Source organism: Trichogramma pretiosum, unplaced genomic scaffold (assembly GCF_000599845.2).
Source record: "Trichogramma pretiosum strain Unisexual culture from Peru unplaced genomic scaffold, Tpre_2.0 scaffold66, whole genome shotgun sequence".
Lineage (NCBI taxonomy): Eukaryota > Metazoa > Arthropoda > Insecta > Hymenoptera > Trichogrammatidae > Trichogramma > Trichogramma pretiosum.
Window position 1 is genome coordinate 832,975 of NW_019640802.1, and position 22,325 is coordinate 855,299.

A 22,325-nucleotide genomic window follows, 5' to 3' on the forward strand; every position below is an offset into this window, starting at 1 on the left:
AGAGAGATAAAAATGTATTATCGATTTAAGATAGATAAAAAAAGAAACAAGAGTTAAAAACTATATATGTATATAAGATTTGCCATGTATTTGTTATTTCACTTATTTCACTTAATTATAACAAGTCTTTCCACACAGTTGTAACCTTTGTAGAATGAATACAAGGGTATACACAACGCCGGCACACGTATACAAACGAACACAAAAAAAAAGAAAAGAAACAACGACGTCGAACGTTGGAATTGAGAGCTGCCTGGCTTTCGTTGCGGAGTAAACAAAAATCTCAGTCGTTTGCATTGGGCGCGCTGCGCTGTGCTGCTCTTGCAGAGTTGCATGCGGTCGTCGTCGTCGTCGGTGATTCAGTTGAATTTGCATTTGGAGAAATCCATCTCTGGATGCTGCTGCATGAACCTGTTACGTGTCGAGGCACAGCGAGAGAAAGAACAAAAAAGTTATATATGCATGTATATAAGAGACGAGGAAAAACCGTTTTAGAGAAAAGCCATAAAAGCGCTTGGTGAGCGGGCTCGGCTCCTAAAACGATGATATAATGCGCGAAACTCTTACTTTTGAATAACGTCCTGCTTCTTCTGCTCGTCGCTCGTGGGCAGGCCCAGCTCCTTCTGCCTCTGGTCGTACATCATCTTCTCGACGAGGCCCCTGGTCTCGCCGTCGAGATCCGACAGCTTGCTGGGCTCCGGATTGATCTTCTTGGTGCTGATCTCCGGGTCGGTGGTGACGACGTGCGGCCACCACTGCATCTTGTTGACCTTCTCGAGCGTGACCACGAGCTGGCGGCCGTCCTCGATCACCCAGGCCGATTCCTCGAGCTTCACCTCGTATGGAAAATCACCGTCGACGATCGGCGGCTGGCCCTTGACGCCGCAGCGCAGGTGCTTCTTTTTTATCGTCACCTCGAGATCTCGCGGCCGCACCGCGAACGACACGTTCAACGGAATTCGGAGCTGTAAAAGCGACATACAATACGATGCATTTTTCTCTTTTTTTTTCTTTAATCTTGCAATGTAATGTAAATTAAAATTCCACTATGGAGCAATGGCTATAATATAATGCTCATGGAGAGAGATACGATGGTTTTGCGAGAGAGAGAGATGATAGGAGGGAGGGGAGAGTAAGAGAGAGAGAAAAAAATAACAGCGTAATTCGCTTTCGCGCATATTACTCACGGCGGCCTGTTGTTAATTTAATAACCTTGGGCCGAGGCAGCAAGTACACACACACACACACACACACATAATACACGGACGAAAAGTGATACAGATTGGCTCGTAATTTTCACGCGATCGAGCTCTCCCTCGCCTTGTCTCATGCTCGCTTGGCTCGGTAATATAGCTTTTAATAATATAAATACGCCGTTCGCGAGCGCAATAACGCCGCGCGCGCACTTATGGCCATAATTTACGCATTCCTTCTGTTTGTCTTTGCGCGCGATTATTATTAGAGAAAGGCTTTATATAAAATAGGCAAGGCCGCTTCAGAGCTGCAGTCGTTCGTCGGCTTGGCCGCTGCCGCCGCCGCGTAATCATGCACAATTATACAGACACAAAGTACTCTCTTAGTGCGCGCGCGCTCATAGTGCGTTTTGCTGCACGATGAAAAGAAGAAGGTATGCTGTTGCTACGTGCGCTGGCTATAAGAAGAAAAAAAAAGAACGACGAGAGACCGGAGAGGAGATGAAAAAAAGAAGAAGAAATATTATAAAAAGATTCTTATGGGTTTCTCAATGTTCTCTTCTTTATAAGTGTATGTGTGCATGAGCGAGTATTAATGAAAGCGCCGCCGCCGCAGCAGCATCAGTGGAGCAGCAGCAGTAAAAGATGAACTGTCCTGGCGCCTTATATTCACTGGGACAAGGTTGCAAGCGTCCGATACACGCCACTGACTCTCCTGTACATGTGTATGCGTATGTGTGTGTGTAAAACGTGTTGTATATCGTGCACATGCGATGTGATGCGATGCATGCTGCATGTTTGTACCTTCTTACACACACACACGCGTCGATTAACCTTTTCTCCCATTTTTTGAGACCCTGAGGATACACTCACACACACACACACATACATACGCATACATTAAAAATACGTGCATGCAAGCACGATCAGCAGCATCGCGCAGACACACTTTTCGCGCGCGGCCGATACACATATATACTTATAAAATGTGTATGTATAACGCGACATTCCTGGGCCGGTACGTCTCTCTCTCGCTGAAAAAATAATTCCATAAATATTTTCGCGCTCGTGTGCGCGGCTCTCTCGGTTTTGCCTCTTTTTTATTCCGTCACCGCGATCGGTATGCGCCAATAATATAATATATAATATCGAACGCGCGTAGGTTGGAGGAGATAGATTGATTTTTGTTTTGATTCGCCTCTCTCGGTTCGCAGCTGCCGCTGTTGTTGTTGCCGATCGCGAGGCCTGGAGACTGCAGCGGTATACAGGCGGCGGCCCATAGGCAGCAGACACACACACTCCACGCGCCGATAAGAGAAATAAAAAAGCTCGCGCGCACACAGACATACACACACGCGCGGTACATACATTTGTACGTAGGTAGAATAATTGGCTTAAGTACAGAGATCCTGTTAGGATTCAAGGACTTGACTTTTGTTGTATATATCGTATGCTATATAGTTTTATGTATAGGAACTCTCATCCGGGTGGCTCGAGCTTTATACTCGCACACGCTCCGGCATACAATGAGAGCTAAGATTCGCGCGCGATATCGGTCAAAATAGTCAGGCAGCATTGTGGGCCACGCGTAATAATAACAATAATATAATAATAATAATAATACGCGGTGTAGATAGATACGTGCAATAAAAAACACGTACAGACCGAGCCACCGCAGCTCCGATCGATCCTGGGAAAACATGGATAATTGTGTAATCGCGAGAAGAGCCGCCGCCGCCGAGTATTAAAGTACACGAGAGAGCCGGACGACGATATGGCTTATAAACTCGTGTGTATAGATGTGTCTATATAAGTGTATGCAACAAGTGCACGTATATGTATAATACAAACTAATATTTGCCCGTAATTATTGTGTATCGTCGAGCTTGTAAGTACGCTATGTACCACGAAGGAGCTCGTTACGAGGCTTATCCATGCGTTTCGACGCGGATACCGAACGTACATGATCGGCTATTTTATATATATATCTAGTAAGTAGTCAGTCAGTCAGTCAGTCCCCCATGCATGCCTCGATGCGTTGGCTAGATCGCGCGAGTCGACGCTATATACGCGCGTTTCGTTAAATAATTACATATTGTTAGAGGCGCTTTATAACCATAAAGTCATTATGATAAATGACTCAAAAGTATAGAGTCTGGCGAGCGAGAGAGGAAAGATATGCTTGGCTCTTTTTTTTTCCTAGCGAGGAGCTCTTTTTCTTCCTTTTTTTTATTCTCTATCGTCGGTTAGATATACTTGATTAAATAATGAATAAGGCCTGAATGAGACGACTGCGACGATGATACAAATTCCTTAGCTCTGCGACGACGACGACGACGACTACGGCGGCGGCCTTGTGACACGATTCTTGCATGCACACACACAAACACGTCGTGTGTATTGGTAGTAGTAGTATATAAAAATGTATATATGGAAAGAATCAGAAGCCACACGCACGAGTGGTAACGATCTATTAATCGATTTTTGTCAGCAGCAGCCGGTGGGCATGAATGATTAGCCAAAACAAATACATACAACAGGTAGTAAAAATGTTTTATCGCGTGTCTGCCATCGCGCGCGGCTCGTCGTCGTCGTCGCTGTTGTCTCGAGCGCGGCGAGCCTCTCTTCCTTTTTTTTCTTTTGTCCATACCTACCTACATCATAATATAATGTATATAAAAATATATCCTTACGCGAGAGAGATCTCGATTCATTTTTCACGCTGTTCGAATTAACACGTATACATATCGAGCCTTATGGCTTCTACAACAACAACATAAACAATGACGATTATCCTTCCTTGATCCCTCTACGCAGGGGGGAGTCAGCAGCAGCGAAAATCACCGACGTATACCGAGCCGAGACAAAAGAATACATCTGAATACGCAATTTTGACGTCATATCCTCGTGTAATATAAACGCGATGCATACATTCATATCGGAGGAGACTCGCGCGTATACGAGCCACACGCATCGATGCGAAACGTATACATGTATATAAGCGAGAGAGAGAGAGAAACGAATAGATAAGAAATTATAGACCGCGCGAGCGCGGGCATTTATGCACGCAGCGTCGCTGCGCCGCAGGAGAGATCCGCAGCCTTGATCTTGAGAGGACTAAGAGAGACTCTATATGTACGCGCGAGCCGTCGCGCACGAGGCTAATTACGAGAGGATATCGGCGCGCTCGATTCAGCGAGAGCCTAGCTTTACTACTACTACTACTATATGTACCGACCATCATCGCGCGCAGAAGGTGCCACCGCAGCGGCATACGTATACATGCACGTGAGTCGCGGAGAGCGTGTCTGCGGCTAGGCTACACACGCATCCAGAGAGGATATAATCATAATTGCCCGACGACGCTAGAGCTAGCTGCAATTAGCATTTTCAAAAAGATCTCGCTCCTTTTTTTCTTCTCTCACTCACTTCTTCTTCAATTTTTATATTAGTAACATTACGCGTGTCTCGTGTACACATTATTAAAGGCGATCTTACGTAATGCGCGCGACGACGGCAGAGATATCGAAGGTCTCGTTTTTCCTTCGTTTTCGATTATTATAATACGCCGCAGCGAGAGAGATACATAAAATATAACGATCGACGCTGCGCCGCGCGCGGAGATCGGTACGGCGATCGGCAGCCGACCAACGCGAGAACACGCCTCCGATCGATGCTAATTTTCGCTTTTTTTTTTTTGTTCCGCGGTTATTCAGAAGCACGTGAGATACGAGACGTATATACACACTCTTGTAGCAGTAGTAGATTTTCCATTCTACGAAATGCCATATAATGAGCAATGTCGTGGATTTTTTTTGCGCTTCTCTCGCGTTCACGGTTAATAATAAAAAAAGAAGAAGAGGCCTCTCCTCCACCGAGTCATTATTACATTATTATATATCCTATACCCGAGAGGCGCGTGGGACGACGATTGGCATCTTCTTCTCGGGTGCACATGCATGCAGCTAGCTATAAGCTCAAATGTCATGATTCAGTGCGCGCTGCTATATTAGCTTTGTACGCGCTCTTTGCACGTGGATTTGCGCGCGCCTCGCTTATACACGTTTTAATTGTTACCGACTAATTCACTTTTCTCTCTTATAGCGATTTATCTCTTCTTTTTTTCGAGCTAATTAGTCATCGCGAGGCTCTCTATGATAATTATGAAAAATTCTTTGCGGCAGAAGAGCAGTAGTGCCGCGGCACGAGTATAAAGAGCATACACATAAGCATCGACAAAACCCTTTTTAGATCTTAATTACGCCATATCATCTCTCTCATTACGCGCGGCTCTCGTAAAGAGAACAACTACTACATTAACAAAAAAAGATGAATATAAGTAGAAAAGAAGCGTGGCTACGAGGATAATTTTTTTCTTCTCCTTTTTTTTTGTTCAACGTTATAAAAATATATATGAAGTTTTACTCAATTACGAGAGAGATATTACGGCTGTCATCATCGTCGTCGTGCATAGCCGGGAGTTTGTCAAAGAGTTGGCGTGCCGTGTGCCGTGTGCCGTGCGAGCGCGCGCTTAGGTGTAGTATTTTAAAACGGATGTGTCGGCGAGCGCGCAACATCTACAGAATTGACTTATCGCCTCGGATCAATTTTCTAATTATACAAATTGTCTTTTTTGTATTATAGAGCCGCGAATATAATCGCGGCGCAGAATTCGCACACACACACACACACACACACACACACGTGTTTCGATTTTTTTCTTCTTCTCGTTATATTGGATAGGGAAAAATCGCGCATATGTAACACCTATCTGCGTTCAATTGGACGCGCGCGTGCACCGCGATCGACGCACGATCACGAGAGCGCGAGGCATTGATTACGATCGCTATATGTACGCGGACGATCGTCATTTTTAAATAAGCGTAATATGCGTTTGGGTGATTTCCGAGCTTGCTGCAATTGAGCCGAGAGATACCTACGTTTTTCCAAGAACGCCATGTAAAGCAATGCACGCGCGGTCATAATGCGAGCGGCGTATCCTCGAAGGAAAAAGGAGCAGCTCTATATATATACAACACACACACACACACGTAGGTTGGTGCGGAGGCTGCGGCGACTCTGACATAGGAGGTGTATAATAAACTTATATAGTAGGATGCAGAGAGCAAACGAGAAAAAGGTCGTATAACAAGTCCTGCGCGGCGGACTCGGTGGTGGCGTGTCCGGGTTGAGTCGACTCTGCGAGCGCCGAGAACGAGCGACGAGATGCTGTGCAGCACATAACGTTCTTTTCTGTATAATACACACATATACAATATATATATGTGTATCTGGACGCATTAAAAGAAATCCCGGGCTGCTGCCGATGCAACCGGTTTTCTTGCCGAGCCGAAAACCAAAAAATCCAAAACAATGATCGGCAGTGTATAGGCCGAGGCACGTATGTACGTACGCGAGGAGGGAAAAGGGGGTGCTGCTGACTGCCTGCGTGAACGCGAGTAATATAAGCACACGCACTTGCAGCAGCAGCAATGGAGAACTCTATAACAAAGTATACAATAAGATACAATAAAAGCACGCAGCGAGAAAAAGGAAAATGCGAAGAGAGAGAGAGAGAGCACGATGGAAAAAAGGAAAAACATGAGCGATCCACCGCGGCCTCGACGAGTTTCTCTCTCTCTCTCTCTCTCGTTCTGTGTAGGTTCAAAGCTCTATCTCTGCTGCCGCTGCTGCTGCTGTTGTCGATGTGCACGTGCGCGACAAAACGAAATGCGCGTATTATACGCGGTGCACACACAGTAGTGCCTATTAAATCTAGACCAGGTCTATATTGCCGCGTATACGCGCGTCGCGATCCGTGCGTGTACGAGTTCTGACGTAGAAGGAAGCTCGCTCGACTACTTGCGCCGTGTATATAATAGTGTCGTGTATAATAGTAGATTTTATATTATACGTGTGGTGCAAACCACGCGTCCTTGACTATTACATACGCCTTTTTGCGCGCGAGCTCGAGCTCTCGATTAATGCTTTTTTTGTTGAAATAAAAAAAGAGAGAATAAGAAGAAGAAGAGAGAGCGAGGAAAAAAAAGGGGCAATTGTTGGCTTCGATAGATGAATAACGAGAGCTGCTGACGCCGTTGCCGCAGCTTTTATAAATAAATAATAAATCATTGTTTGCCTTTGCGAAATATCAATGGCCTTTCGAGGAAGGAAACGACTCCTAAGACGACGACGACGAACGACGCGTTGCAGTTTCTCTATGACACCGCAGCTAAATCATCATAATTGACTGTATGATTACTTTTTTTTTTCGTTCGTTGTTGTCGCTGCCTGCGTCCGCGTTGTCTCTCTCTCTCTCTCTCTCTTGTCTTCGTCCTCTTCTTCTTTTTAAATAATATAATGATAATTTCGTGTGCGTCTCCTTTGTTGATCGAAGCGCGCGCGGAGCACACAATGCCAACGCTACTACTGCTTTATACACGAATGATACTACGACGACGACGACGACACCGCAAAACAGTGACTTTACGTCATTGTTATTTTCTTTCTTATTTCGCGTAGTAGTATTATAATACAGCTATATTTATATCTAGAGATATAATCGTCGTCGTCGTCTCTCTCGTCTCCCTGTGCAGCAATAATCGCTCTTGTTCTTCCTAGTAATGACCTCGCCGAAATGTGCTTGGGTTTTTTTTTTTTTTTTATTTTTAAGAGGAGCGAGCGACCCGCGAAGATGAACAAGCTTTCGTTGCTGCATCAAAAATTCAGCGGCGGTGCGCAAATTGTCGAGTGTCTGTCCGTGCGCGTATACGAGACACCCGTCACGCACGCACGCCTCATTTTTTCACATTATTACAGGTATAATACGTAAAACGTATACATATACGCGCACAGACGATGTGCTGCTCATGTTATGCGAGGAGACTCTCTTCGATTCAACGCCAATTACATCACTAAGGACGTAAGTCTTATAGAACACCATAAAGAATCGATTCATCGCGCGCAGAGGCAGCCGCGTGCATAACGTGTAGTAGTAGCAGTAGCAGTACTTATATATACATTACCGAGCCGCCGCTGCATATTTGCCTATGATCGTTATACTGCAGTCGGAGTCGCGAGTCGAGTATGTAACAACAATGAGCAGCGCGGCGTGTTACGCCCCCTTATCGCACTTTGTGCTACCGACGCCGCCGACGACGACGACGACGCCGCTACCGCTTATAATACTACTACTACTACTACTACCAAAGCTAGACATAGATATATGCTAATTACGTAAAGTGACGAGCGTAAATTAAAGGATAAGTGCAGCGCGCGCGCGAGATTTTTTGCCGTTACTCAAACACAAAATTAGAAGGAAAAAGAAAAAAAAAAGTGGCGCAATAATTTGCATGCACGCCGTGCCGCTGCATCACGATTCAAAGCCAGCAGCAGATGATGCATATAGAAGAACGAGGCGCTTAAATATATAATACAATATTGTAATTATGAGCTGCGACTGCCGCGGCACGCATACGACGTACGAACGAACGAGTGAGCTCGGTGATCTGCCTGTGTATTCATGCGTGTGACATGCTTTTTAGCTTTAGTAGCAGCACCCGCACACTGCATTATATAGGCACTAGGCTACGAGTGATTATGTTGTTTTTTTTCATCTTTTTTTTTTATGTTAAAAATAGTACAAGTGATTCTCTTCTTCTTCTTCTTTTCTCTCTGTCGGTTGCGTGCCTACTGTACTTCGGAGCGCGCGAATATTATATATGTACCTGTCTCGTAAAGTACCCGGAGTTTATTTCTGCGTGCGCAGCTCATCCGCGAGCGCGAGCACACGAGTCCTTATTATTTTTCCTCGAAGCACTACTCGTCATTTATGCATATAAATACGTGTTGCGCGCGGCGAGGAGGCTCTGGTTTTTCGTATCGCGGCTCACGCACACACATGCACATGCACGCAGCTCTTGCATTATATTATACATATATAGGATGGCTCAAAGTGTCTTTTGATACTTTTGGATTGAAAAATTTCCTCCCTCCTCACACCCCGCAGCCGCCGCGTGTACAATGCGATATAAAAATGCAAAAGCATATAGGATACAGCTCGCACGAGCGGATCAGAACCGGTATTTATCTCTCCGGCTTTTCTTCTTTCCCACAAGTGCAGCAACAGCATACGACAAGCCGGTGTTAATGAATGTAAAACCGAAAAATCTGCACAACGAGTATATCATTACGCGACTCGCGCGCGGTGGCGGTGACGGCGGCGCGACTTCCTTCCATCGCTCGACTTTTTCCTTCTTTTTTTTTCTTTCTTCTTTCTTTTATTATAATCGCGATCCTTACAATGCACAATCGACGAGCTCGACAATGTGCTCTTTCTCTCTCTCGCTCTCGCTGCAGTGCACATGGGTTATAAAGACATATTTTCAACCTTATTCCATTTAACAGCCTTGAAGAAACTCCGACGCAGGAGCAGCAGCCGAGTGATAGCAATTAACGAACGCGTGGCATTATTATAGTATATCGAAGCGCGAGTGCGTGCGTACGTACACTCGAGTTTAATGCGCGTGAAAAATTGACTCGGATTCAGGCAAATAATGTCTCGCGAGCTATATGATCGAATAATATCGCTCGCTCGATATACGTGATATTTTTTCAATAATATTACGTGTGTGGCGCCTGTCCTTTCAAGAGTCAGATCGGATTCTCTTTACTAGTTTTTTTTTTACTTCTTCTCCTTCAATCTTCTCTTTTAATTTGAAAAATATCCATAATTCACCTCGCGCGCACCTCGCTGCAGATGACATCGACGATGCACAGAGAGAGAGAGACGCCGACGCCACGGCACTTGCAGCTTAAACGGATCGTTTCGTCAAAGGAATTTTCTTATATTATTCATCGAGCGCCGCGGCACATATGAATAATGATATTAATAAAAAAAAAAGGAAAAAAAAAACACATATTCGCACATATATAGAGAGATCCCCACGGCTGACTGCTTTGGATTAGATTGGAAAAATTGATAAATAGCAAATTAGGCAAGTACACACATAAACATTTTTATAATTGATGACGCAACGATATATAATCGTTAAGCAGTGAGCGAGCGGGAGAGACTTCATTTGAATTAAAAAGATGTATATAATACATATTTTCTGAATGACACACGGGAAGATGTGTACAAAAAGATACAATTCGATGTATATATGCAGTCAGCGGCAGCAAGAGGACTTAATAACGACGAGCAGCTCAAGTCCTGCTGCAGCGATATAATATATATATAGACAGAACAACGCGTCGTGTCACGTGCAAAAGAGACAAAAAGGACATCTCTCGAGATCCGCTTGTATATATCGGCGAAGAAGAAGAGCAGCAAAACATCGTATATAGTGATTCGCGGGGCGTTCAAGGGGGTAAGAAGGGGGCAAGAAAAGCACCGCAGCAAGTGGACGACTACGAAGATGACGATGACGATAAAAAAAGAGAAGAACAAAAAAAAAGGAGTACATAATATCGTGGTTCTGTACGCGCTCCGAGCTAGTGGTATAGTTCACCAATAGGATTATCATTAGGTGGGAGAGCCGTGCGAATATGTATATAATACGCGATGAGGTGCTCCGCGAAGGTGTATAAGAGAGCTAGTCCGCGGCAGTGTCGGGGCCAGTCATCCGTCGGGTGTAATATACACAACGAGCAGTAGTATATAGCAGTGTGTCTCGTGCGCCGAGCTCTATCTGCTCTCAAGTTCGCTCGCGTAAGGCCCCTACTACCTTTACTTTTTCACCGCACCTCTGCCGCCGCCGCCGCCGCCGCCGCCGTTCAAGCCGCCACCGCCACCGCCACCACACCGCGTGTGCATATATAGTTATATAGAGAATATATAATATACGCGCGCGAGTGTAAGTGTTCTGCTGCGGCTGCAGTGCACACGACGACGACGACGACGACGAGAGAGGCCCCTTCTGCTATATTATATATACATATACATGTGTATGTGTGTATTCTCTCCCTGACTGCCTGGCTGCAGGAGACTCTCTGTGCCGTGGTAGAGCTGCATGAGAGACAGAAGTTGCGAAACAGCAGCAGCAGCAGCAGCAACCTCGGGCAGCAACCGATACACAAACCTAAAGCCATCATCAGTCTCGACTTGAGTCGCGACTCGTGCAAACGTCGTCGACGACCTATAACACCAGCACCGTTGTCATTTTTATATCGTATATATCGTCGCTAGAGGAACACTTTTCGCGATCGTTTTCGTTATCTTTAATGGTGCTGCTCCCGAGACGATGAGCTGACCCCAGCTCCACGGCTGAATCGAATATAATATAATTTAATCGATTAAGCGACGAATGTGTGACTCGAGACTTTAGTGATAATAAATAAATTTAACAAAAAATAAGAAGAAGTTTTCGAGAAGAAGAGTCTCTGCTAGCCTGGCCTGTGGCGGCATAGACAAATAGACACTTTCACTGCACGCGCGCATGCAGCAGCGGCAGAGGAGAGCAAAAGAGACGACAACACATGCAGCAGCAGCAGCAGCAGTACCTACTACTCTTGCTCCTCTGTGTGTACATGCAGTATATATACATATAATGTTGTGTATGTGCCAGGCCGAGGAATAGTTTCATTCTAAAGGAGTACAATAGAAAGGGCTCGCGCTGCCTAATAATAATACGACGACTTTAAAGCCATTCTCGGCGACGATCCTACGCGCCGAATTGTAATTCGATCGTAACGCGGGATTCGCGTTGCAGAGTGGAGGACTTGGACAAAAAAAAATCAAATTAAATTTCAAAAAGCATATAAATCGAAAAATGGTGCAGTCGCACTTGTCGATCATAAGCGGCGCCGCGTCGCCTCTGCACACTGCCGGACACTACCACCACATACTGCCGCAAGCTTTGTGCGACGTCGCTCATCCCATGGAAGCCGGCATAGACGTGAGTAATTCTTTTTTTCTCTTCCATACCTCTGTAATAACAATAAAGGAATCATCGCGTTCGCGCGCTGCTGCATCCACTCCTTAATTAATTAGCGATCTTTGCTCGACGCACTCGGTCATTTGGCGTTTAATTTATCGCTTATATTGTGCGCTGCGGTACGCACGATGCGCTCCGCGATTTATACAGAGAGACAGAGACGGAGACGATACACCGCGATGTTGTACTCGTAATCTTGCGTTTTCTATCCTGCAATATACATACACACAAACACACATATAGATATATATATTTTTTCTTCGCTCTCAAGTGTGCAACAGTTGCCGCGCGCACTGCACTGCACTGCACTGCGCTGCGCTCATCTCTCTGCCATGAGGAGTTGCGCAACTTGCAACTGTACTCATGCCTGTGTGTGCCACTGATGCATTTTATACAGTATATAGGTATACACATGCACACATACACGTAGAGAGAAGAAGAAGAACAGAAAGCCACATGCTGCTCCTCGACACCTACTTATAAGAGTGCAAAAGTACCACCGCGCTAGGCCGCAATCGCGTCTCGAGTACATTATTCCAAGATACATCATTCGAACGAATAATCCTCGTGCAGTGCATAAGTGCGCGTGTGTGTGCGAGTGTCCGTGATTAAATGAAAGAGAAAAAAAAAAGGCGCGAGAGAGAAACCATATAACAATTCGCAGTCACATCGGCAGCGGTTCGCTCGCTCGCTCGCACATTATGTGATAATTATTTTGAAATACCCACACACTTAATTCGCACACACGTCTGCCGCGCGCGGCTGTATATAGGCCGTTCTCCGGACTCGGCCGCACCGCGAGCCTGTGCGATCATAATCGCGGGCGTTATTTTTTCGGCCCGGAGGATCAGCTGTTCCGCTGCTGCTCGCGTATATATGCCCAACAAGCGCGTTCGGTCATATCGGTATATATAAGGCGTCGCGTCGCGAGCCCGAGTCTCTTTATGATATACGTATATATAGATATACGATACGGGCAGAACCTGTTCATCTCGCCAACGCGGCCAGAGAGAGACAGAGAGAGAGAATCGGCAAAAAAAAAGAAATGATTTTTTTTCAAATCCGGCATAGCGACCGGGAGAGACAATTTCAAAGTGTTTATTTGTCGCGACGAATTAAATCCATCAACATTTTTCCATTCTCTCTCTCGCTCTATGTCTCTGTCTCGTCGCGCTCCTATACACACTTATAATAATGCGCACCGCATACGCTGCATGTACTGCATAGTCGCGGCGGCAACGACTGTATACGTGCGCGCGAATCCTTATCTCCTTTTTTTTCTCAATTGGCACTCGCGCCAGGCCAGGTAGGCCGCCGCGTGTCAACACACCCATGTGGCATTCTTCGATATAATATACCTTTGACACTTGGTTTAATAAGGCCCCCGAGAGCAAAAAGAAAAAAAAAGAAGACGATGGAACGAAATAGAAGGATTATCCAAGAACAAGAATGAGAGGTAGATGGGATTAATAGAAGGAAAAAATAACGTGTCTTTCTTGTCTCGCAAATGCTCATTAATTATGGATTATACATGGGAAAGGTTCAACGTACTTATATACCGATCGGCGAGAAGAACGCGAGATTTGCCGTTTGTGTCTGGAGTGTATGTGTGTGCGAGCGAATTGCGGCAGACAACGCCCGCGGCCACAAATACATACATAAACGAGCGAGCTTTTGCTACATGTGCGTATTTGGCGTTATATAGCACGATATAACGTATCTAAGATATTTGCCGGAGAGTACGAAAAAAAAAATCATCATCGCTCAGCTGACAGAGAGCTACACATACAGCCCGTACTCGAGATGCGCGTTATAATATTATAGCCGAATATATACACATTGCCACTCCGCTCGCGCGATATACATACGTATTCCCGCGAATGAATCAGCACATGTGCACGCGTATACATACCTCTATAGCGCCGTATAATACGTACGCAGCTTTCGCGCTCGCGCGAGCACCACCAGACAAAAGAAATAACAATAATCATCGAAATGCTCTCTCGCGCGGACTTTGCGCGCCGTATACATATATATACGCGTTCGAACGCTCTATGTATGCGTGTCCGTTCGCTCGTTATCTAATTGCGCGGCTGTCGCGACCTTTATGCGTGCCGCGCGTATACAAGACGGCAACAAAAAAAACTACCGTACACACGCATACACACGCGCGAGAGATAGGTACGTAAGCGCGCCTAATTGATCGCGAGAATTTTCGGACTCGTATATAGACTCTGTACGAGCGCGAAAGTGTGATACGTGTGTGTATGTGCAGTGTAAGTAAACGCGAGCGGATTACGTGAGTTTCCTCATGGCGCGCGCGCTTCGAGCTGCAGCTTATAGTAGCTGCATGTATACAGCAGCAGCCCAGACTTTGCAGTAGGCTGCCGCTGCACATTCGCCTATAGACTAGCAACACCGACGTGTGTCTACGTCCTTGCTCTTGGGCAATCGGTCATCCTTGACCTTTATAGCTTAATTTATTCTCCGGTGCGCTGCTGCTGCTGCTGCTCCGCATATAATATATATTATACAGCTGCCAGAGAGAGAGAAAAAAAATGAGAATACGTAGACGATGAAGACGACGTTGGGTTTTTTAATGCTGCCAACGCATATTTTATAAAGGTTTAGGTTTTTACGGCAAGAGTAAGCGAGCGAGCGAGGCATTGATGAAATTCCATTTTTACGATCGTCGCATAAGCGCGGGGGATTTTCGGCCGGAGATTAATAAGAAGAAGCAGCAGCAGCAAGACGCTGACGAAGGAACGCGACGCGTTCCGAGATGCGGACTCTCCTATAGAAGCGCAAAAAAACAAAATATCCGAATAGACTCACGCGACGCGGAGAGGAATAGTTTTGCGAGGAGTTTAAGGATAAATAAAATTGCCGATTTCCATATATACACTTAAAACCGGCTGAGAAGAAAAACAATGCCACAATGCGTCGAGAGCGCTAACGACAAACAAAAAAAAGGAAAAATTGAAAAACAAGGCGCGCGCGCATGGGAGAGTAGTCACGAGACAGCGCGATAGGATGATCCTATTCGATTGGTTAATCGCCAGCAACAGCGGCAGCAGCATAGCGACGTTCAGCGCCCGAGAGAAGAGAATCCTATTTTTGTTGCAACAAAAAGAGGCTTATAATGCGCCTTAAGCCATTCAATCAAATTTATTTTTCCCGCTCTCTACGCGCTGTGCACGAGAGAGCTCGAGAGAGGAATCTCGTCGTCTCTGCTGCTGCTGCTGCGTGTGTCGTAGCGTCGACTTTACGATGTAGTGTCAAAGTCTTGACATACATTTAAATCATGTCAATAAAATTAAATGCAAACGAAAAAAAGCATAATATAACCCGACGACGAGAGGCGAGTGTTGTGAGAAGTGCAGCCCCAACGCGTATACATCATATATTTACGAGCGATGAAAAGCCAAGTGATGAGAAAAGGACATTGCATGGGAGGGAGAAAGATCGAGTCTCGCAGATCGCGAACACATAATAACACGACACAACACGAGAGTCCGAAAGGGGGAGAAGATTCCTCGTATAATCGTTGTTATATATTTTTTCGACAGTCTCGACGGCGCCTATATTGCTAACGTTCGCGCGCGTTCGACATAATAATATAATAATATCGCGCTTTTGCTCGCTCGCTCGACTCTCGACTCTTATGTCGTTAATCTCATAAATGCAAATCGGGTTCGAGTGTTTTGCCAACGACCTAGACAAGGTTGCGCGAGATTTGCTGCCGATGCGTGTTAGATTCACCGCCGCGCGCAGAGAGATGAATCGGCGCGAGATCGGCAATTCCGGCTCGTCACTCAACAGCTGATCTGCCGTTGCTGGCCAAATAACACAGCGCAGATATCTTTCGCGTATACGCACTCAAACACAAGGATTCGGCAGGTGGGAGACTTTTGAAGGATCACGGTCGCGCGCGAAAAGCAACGAAAAAAAATGTGATGATGATGAAGCGCATGCTCATATACATACATACAGGGTATGTACGCGAGCATAAAAATTTCGGAGTCCTTGAGGGAGGCAACGCAGCGAACATTGAACAATTAGAAAGCGGGCGCGCGCGCTGGAAATTCCAGGCAAGGTAGCGTCGTCGGGCGGGCGGTTTTATAAGGCTCTTTTTTTTTTTAAATATAGCCACCCGATCTTTATTATTACACGCGCTATTTGCATGTGTCCGCGTCTCTGTTAACGTACATATAATACAATATAATACCGATCTCTTAACGATCGACGCGCTGCTGCTGCTGGACGGTGCATTATCTGCGGCGCATATATCGACGTGTGCGTGTGTTCGTGTGTGCCGTGCACGTTCGTGGAATGTGTCATTGAAGTCGCGACTCTCTCGAGTCGCTCGTCGTCGTCGTATACTCGGCGCAGCGTGCGCGCGAGCGAGTCAGTCACGGCAGTCATGGAAAAAAAATTTCATCAAAACGGGAGCACGCGTGCAGTGTCAGGCTCTCGCGCGCATGCACGTACATGCACTTATACACGCACGAAGAAGAGAAGTATATAGCAGCGAGAGCAATGAAAAAAAGGTCGCGAGCGCGCGCAAAAAGAACCGGAATCTTTCTTTCTTCGTCCTTGCTCGGGCAGCGTAGGCCGCTTTCGTCGTCGTCGACTCGCGGACGAACCCGATGCGTGATTACGAACTCGAAGAACGAGAGCTAGCAGCATTGGGTGTATTGCATCACCTCCTTTTCGACGCTGACGACGAGCCCGCACTTGTTTGTCCATGCCTGCGTGCCTGCCTGCACATATTATCGCTCATGCATGCGTGCATCGTCGTGATGCCTCATACATACGTACGTAAACTCGTGTGTATTTGTTATTTTGTATACACGTATACGCGCGCGTATACTTGCTCGAACTTACTCGAAGCAACAGCAACAACAAGACTCGGAGTGGACTGTCGTGTTTCGCGAGAGTGCACCCATCCTGTAATAATAACATATACATCTACTCTCTCATCGCGATTACACACACGCACGTCTCTTTTAGTATGTCGTCCGATATAACGTACATTAAGATTAATATAATGGTTCACGTATGTGTGTACACAGGTGGTTGTGATGGGTATCAAAGACGAGACAGCAGCGGCGGCGGCGGCCAAGAAGTATCAGATCCCGAGGCCGAGCCTCGTGGGCAGCGCGAGGACCAGCGAGGCCAGCTGGGGCAAGCAGCAGCGGCCCTCGTCGAACCGCCACCCCTACAATCAGCTCAACAACAGCAGCAGCAGCAGCAACGTCACGCTGTCGACCGGGCTGTCGTCGATATCGAGCCAGCTCAACAGCAGCAAGAGCTCAGTTCGGAGCAACGAGACGTTGTCGACTCGGCTGGCGTCGTCGTCATCGAGCCACCATCATCAGCTCAACAGCAGTAGGAGCTCGGGTCAGAGCAACGAGACGTTGTCGACCCGAGTGGCATCGCCATCGAGACACCACCATCCACTCAACAGCAGTACCAGCAGCAGCAACAACACTTCGTCGACCCCGTCGATCCACCACCCCTACAATCAGCTCAACAACAGCAGCAGTACAATCGGCAAAAAATCGTCGTTGAGCCCGGTCTCGCCATCGTCCTATAAGCAGCTCAACGGCAGCAAGAGCTCGACTCGGAGCAACGAGACGCTGTCTACCCCGCTGTCGTCATCGCCGCCGTCGGACAAGACTTCCTCGACGAGAGCTTCCTCCACGTCCTCGTCCTCGTCATCATCATCCTCGTCGTCGTCGTCGCAAAACTCGACCACCTCGGCCAGGGTAAGCAAGCTCGCGGCGATCTTTTCCGAGCTTTTTCCCATTGTACTGAGCTTTTTTCCTCGTTCCTACTCGCAGAGCGGAACGTTGCTGCTGACGACGGAGAACCTGCGACAGCTCGCCGCTCTCCACCCGGCCCAGATAACGACGGCCGGTAGCGATCCGAAAAAGGAGAAGCAGTTGGACGCCGTGAGCCAGTGCAGCAGCACCCACTTCACGGTGGTGAACGGCCTGGGCGGCCGGGGCCAGCCAGCCACCCGACAAAAGTCCTGCTGCGCGCGCAATCAATTGACCGTGCTCGTCTGCACCATGACTCTGCTCTTTTCCCTTGGGCTCTTGGCCGCCGTTGTCTACATGGAGAGTGAGTATTATATATACTTTATACAGAGAATTGCATTCATCTATCCGCGGCTCACATTCTCTTTTTTTCTTTTTTGCGCGCGCACGTACGCCACTGCATGCACACATACACACACACACATGTGTGCGGTATAGTACGACGCTCTTACTAATTCTACTACTACCACTACTACCTCCTACTCCTCTGCTCCTTGGATGCGGCGTTCTTGCTCATATAATGACGATCACGATGATGATAATGCATTCCTTTTTCTCACTCTCGTGTCTCTCTTGTGTCGTGTTCCAGTGAGGGCCAGGGCCAGAGACTTCAATTGACGACGACGGCGATTGCTGCTGCCTCTGCGGCGACTAATTTGGCCATTACACATGCATTGCGACGACGACGATTTTTCACGCACGTCGTGTCGTTGTGTTGTTGTGCAGCGCGCGACGTTTCTAGACGCCTCACGTGTCAATCTCTCTCCTCTCTCTCTCGCGCTCTCCGTTGGGCCTCGGCGGCGTGCAGCAGCAGCAGTGTGTGCAGTGGACAAACTGCGCGATTATGTACATACGTATTTTTTCTCTCTCTCTGACTCTTTCTTTCTTTTTTTTTTGCTTTTCTAAGAGAGCAGCAACGGCAGCGGCAGTAGCAGCTTTACAGCCACACACACGCATGTATATGAAGGCACAACTTACACACACACACACCGTAAGCGAGAGAGAGAGAGAGAGATGCATTGCGCAAGCAACGGAGAGGTTTACGTGCTGTATATGCGCTGTATGGCGGCTTCGAGAGTACGTGAATTTATTGAGTAATTACGTTTATGTAATGCACATGTGTTTGTGTGTATTGAGCGTCTCGCGCGCGGCTACGTATGTATTTCCTATATATCAGCCATTGTATATCGCCAGTAGTAGTATTGGTGTGCGCGTACAAGCGCGTGTGCGTTTTAATCATTAACACGTTTTATTCAAAATATTTTAATTTCGCGCCGCGCGCTCCGAGATAGAAGATTCTTGCGGCTCGCGGCTCGCGCGCTCGCTTGTGTATTAGATAAATAATAACATAAGCGAGGCGCGTCGCGTTGTCTCTCCTCTGTTTCTTTTTTTCTCTTCTCTCTTACGAGCCCGCGCGCGCGCAAGAGAGAGATTTATCGACGCGCGCCTATCTCGTCTTTTATTATTAATTATTAATCAAAATGTGTCGATGGATTTTTCTTTTCCTTTTAGCTCTTACGTATTTATTAATTATTTAATATTATATGTTACATTGCATGTATAATATTATAGGCGCATATAGACACGGAGCAGATGGAGCCCAGGACGAAAGTTTCGTTGCTATAAAGAAACGAGAGAGAGAGAGAGAGAAAAGAAAATAATCATTATGAATACCGACTGTGATATTATCTAATGTATTTTTTGTGCGTGTACGAGTGTGTGTGTGTGTATTTTTCGTTCGTGTTAATAGCGTTTAATTTCATTAATTTTGTTAATTATTAGAAAGATGAAAAAAAAGTATTAGTCACTATACTTATGTACTGTAACGTAAGACGCGTTAAAAACCCGTCGTTAATTACAAAAAAAAGGTTGAACACAAGAAGAAAGAAGGCAGATAATATAATATTGTAATGTGTCGAGTGCGGAGTATTAGCAGCGGTGTTGTGTGTATGCTGCAATTCTCTGCGTGCGCCTCGCACACACAAACAAGATATGTCGTTGTAGTTTATCGTACACACGTTCCGCGTGTACTGCGGCATAATTGTTACATTATTAAGGATCTTACATTATGTTTCCAAGTGTACATCGATGAGAAGCCAAAGTTTCGATATTGTATATCATAATAAAAATTTTATGAAAATCATGTATCGTATAATAATTCTCAATCCAATGTGTGCTAATCATTTATTTATCCGGGGGCCCGCGAGCCGATGCGAAATTCGGCCTCGTTTTCACCGAGCGCTTAGTTAGCCGCAGCCAGCCGCAATACTCGTGTATGTATAACGTGTTGCACAGGTGCGGGGAATCAATGAGTTTCGCGCGGCGGTTCCGAAATTTCACCTAATAGTGACATAACGTTATAGCATACACATCTTGCGCGCTCGTACACGGGCCCAGTCAGTCAGCTGCGCTTATATAATAAGATCCTGATCTTGACTTTCTCGAGTACCCCTTTTTTTTTTATTTCTCTCGCGCGTACTTTATTTTTGGGAGTCACCGCCCATTTAACGAGTATACCGTTTGCTTTGATTGGGCTCTGGCTGGCCGACTCCCATCCCGCAAAAAATTAAATCTCGTCGCGTGTACCTTTGCTTATGTCATTTTTCGTAAGGATTACATTACCGACTGTTACATTTTTAATTTAATTTGCGAACGTATCTTTTGGGTGCTAATTTCATGCGATTACTCGTGCGTTCTTAGAATTTTTTTCTCTTTTAAACAGAGCACTTGCACATCCGCGTGTAAGTTTCAATCATCGATAATTAATCGGGTGCGATGAACAAATCAAAAATTTTGAGAAGTTATGTGTGTACTCTTTCCTCGAAGCGACGTGCCTCCTAGCTACTGGCATACGTAATTACGCGATGAACGTAATTTAATCTTTTTTTTATTTAATTTGCGAAAATGTGATCGTAGTTTAAATTCTTGCGATGATAAGCGTCATCGATTAAAGTCAATGACCTTTTGCAGAGAGACACCGAATTTCAATTATGATTTAATTGGGTAATTTTTCAAAAGCTAAATTTTTCAAGAGTGACATGGTACTCTTTTTGGACGTGAATTCTTTTGTTGATCTCATCAGTGATGAAGAGAACAAAGAATATAAATAAGCTTCAATTAAAAAAAATATGTAGAAGCTAAACGTTTGTTTGCATAAAAATAAATTTGACCACCCAATAGCTTGTTAAATTTTTCTTTTGTGGAATGAATAATAAAGTTTTTATGAACAATCATTGTTTTTTAAAAACAATGCTCTGACATAACTGCTAATTGAGTTCTTAAAAAAAAGTATGACTTACCTCGAGTTCTTGCAAGGTTTGTGTCCATTTATAATTTGGTAAGTCAGCACCATTACCGCTATTAGGTACTAATTTATTCTTTTCTTCCTCATCCTCCTCTGCATCGTCGTCTTCTTTAGTTTCTTTTTTATCACTGTCTTTAGCGACAGGGGCAGCAACAACTTTTTCTTTTTGGGATTTCTAGATTACAAGTGTTATAATAATACATTTATCTTGAGGCAAGAATTATGGCAAAATTTTTTTGTAAAAAAATTAAGCAAGTAAAAAACTAATAGGCTACCTTAGAATCTAGTTCTTTTTGTAATTTATCAGCTTGTTCATCTGTTAACTCTACTATTTTGGAATCATCATTTTTCACTTCAAATGCTGCTTCCTCTTCTTTTCTCTTTTTCTCTAGTCTTTCTTTCCTCTTTCTTTCCTGTTCTGCACGTTCAGCTTTTTTTGCACTCGAGATCTCTAGAGCTGTCTTTTGGTGTTTTTTGAATACTTTCATAACAAGCTAGAAGGAAAAAAACATATACAACTAAGAAATCGAAGTTTCTAGGTATTTCTGGAAGCTTATTAAGAGGGTACCTTTTCAGCCGCGTTATCTTCGCCACCCGTGTAGAAATCTGTTTTTCTTGCTAAAAAACTGAATATCGTCTCCAGAAGCTGTACAGAAAAAAACGTTGCGATTGATTTGTCAATTTATAATTGCTGAACTAACCTACAAGCATAATACCGGCTAATAATTAACATTTACTCACGTCTTGCACACCTCCTTCGTGTTGTTGTGCCATTGTCAACAACATACCATCAAACTTTTCGTCTGTCATTTTTGCTGCTTTAAACTTATCCTTTATGAAAAATCAGAGAGCGAAAAAAGATTTGAAGTTTGAACTTTGAAGTTGATTGTTTCCAAGTAAAAACTTGTCATGTGTTATGTTTCTCATATGGTGGTAACCAACGCAGTCTGTTGTCGTCGGCGGGAGTAGGTCAACATTCAGGTTTGTCTATACTTTTCGCAAAGTTAAGGTCTTACGTTCAATGACATCTTCCCATGTTAGTCATGCGTGCTATAGGTTATAGCTT

General features: G+C 45.3%; 2 protein-coding genes across 2 annotated transcripts; one reads left to right on the plus strand and one right to left on the minus strand.

Moving 5' to 3' along the window:
• Positions 1 to 65: 65 nt before the first annotated feature.
• Positions 66 to 22,190, minus strand: LOC106657290 (nuclear migration protein nudC). The gene is made up of 6 exons (XM_014378705.2): positions 22,001 to 22,190; positions 21,828 to 21,905; positions 21,535 to 21,753; positions 21,255 to 21,434; positions 568 to 965; positions 66 to 411 (listed from the first exon to the last, which is right to left on the minus strand). The coding sequence occupies exons 1-6, from the start codon at positions 22,067 to 22,069 to the stop codon at positions 360 to 362; spliced, it is 996 nt and encodes a 331-aa protein (XP_014234191.1). The 5' UTR covers positions 22,070 to 22,190; the 3' UTR covers positions 66 to 359.
• Positions 11,114 to 18,873, plus strand: LOC106657289 (uncharacterized protein DDB_G0271670). Its single transcript, XM_014378704.2, has 4 exons — positions 11,114 to 12,091; positions 17,206 to 17,901; positions 17,977 to 18,259; positions 18,545 to 18,873. The coding sequence occupies exons 1-4, from the start codon at positions 11,966 to 11,968 to the stop codon at positions 18,571 to 18,573; spliced, it is 1,134 nt and encodes a 377-aa protein (XP_014234190.1). The 5' UTR covers positions 11,114 to 11,965; the 3' UTR covers positions 18,574 to 18,873.
• Positions 22,191 to 22,325: the final 135 nt, after the last annotated feature.

Coding starts and splice junctions, on each gene's coding strand:
- LOC106657289 (XM_014378704.2), top strand. CDS start 11,966: ATGGTGCAGTCGCACTTGTCGATCATAAGCGGCGCCGCGTCGCCTCTG. Junction 12,092..17,205: donor CCATGGAAGCCGGCATAGAC/GTGAGTAATTCT, acceptor GTGTGTACACAG/GTGGTTGTGATGGGTATCAA. Junction 17,902..17,976: donor ACTCGACCACCTCGGCCAGG/GTAAGCAAGCTC, acceptor TCCTACTCGCAG/AGCGGAACGTTGCTGCTGAC.
- LOC106657290 (XM_014378705.2), bottom strand. CDS start 22,069: ATGACAGACGAAAAGTTTGATGGTATGTTGTTGACAATGGCACAACAA. Junction 966..21,254: donor AAACCTTGCAAGAACTCGAG/GTAAGTCATACT, acceptor TCGCTTTTACAG/CTCCGAATTCCGTTGAACGT. Junction 412..567: donor AAGCAGGACGTTATTCAAAA/GTAAGAGTTTCG, acceptor GACACGTAACAG/GTTCATGCAGCAGCATCCAG.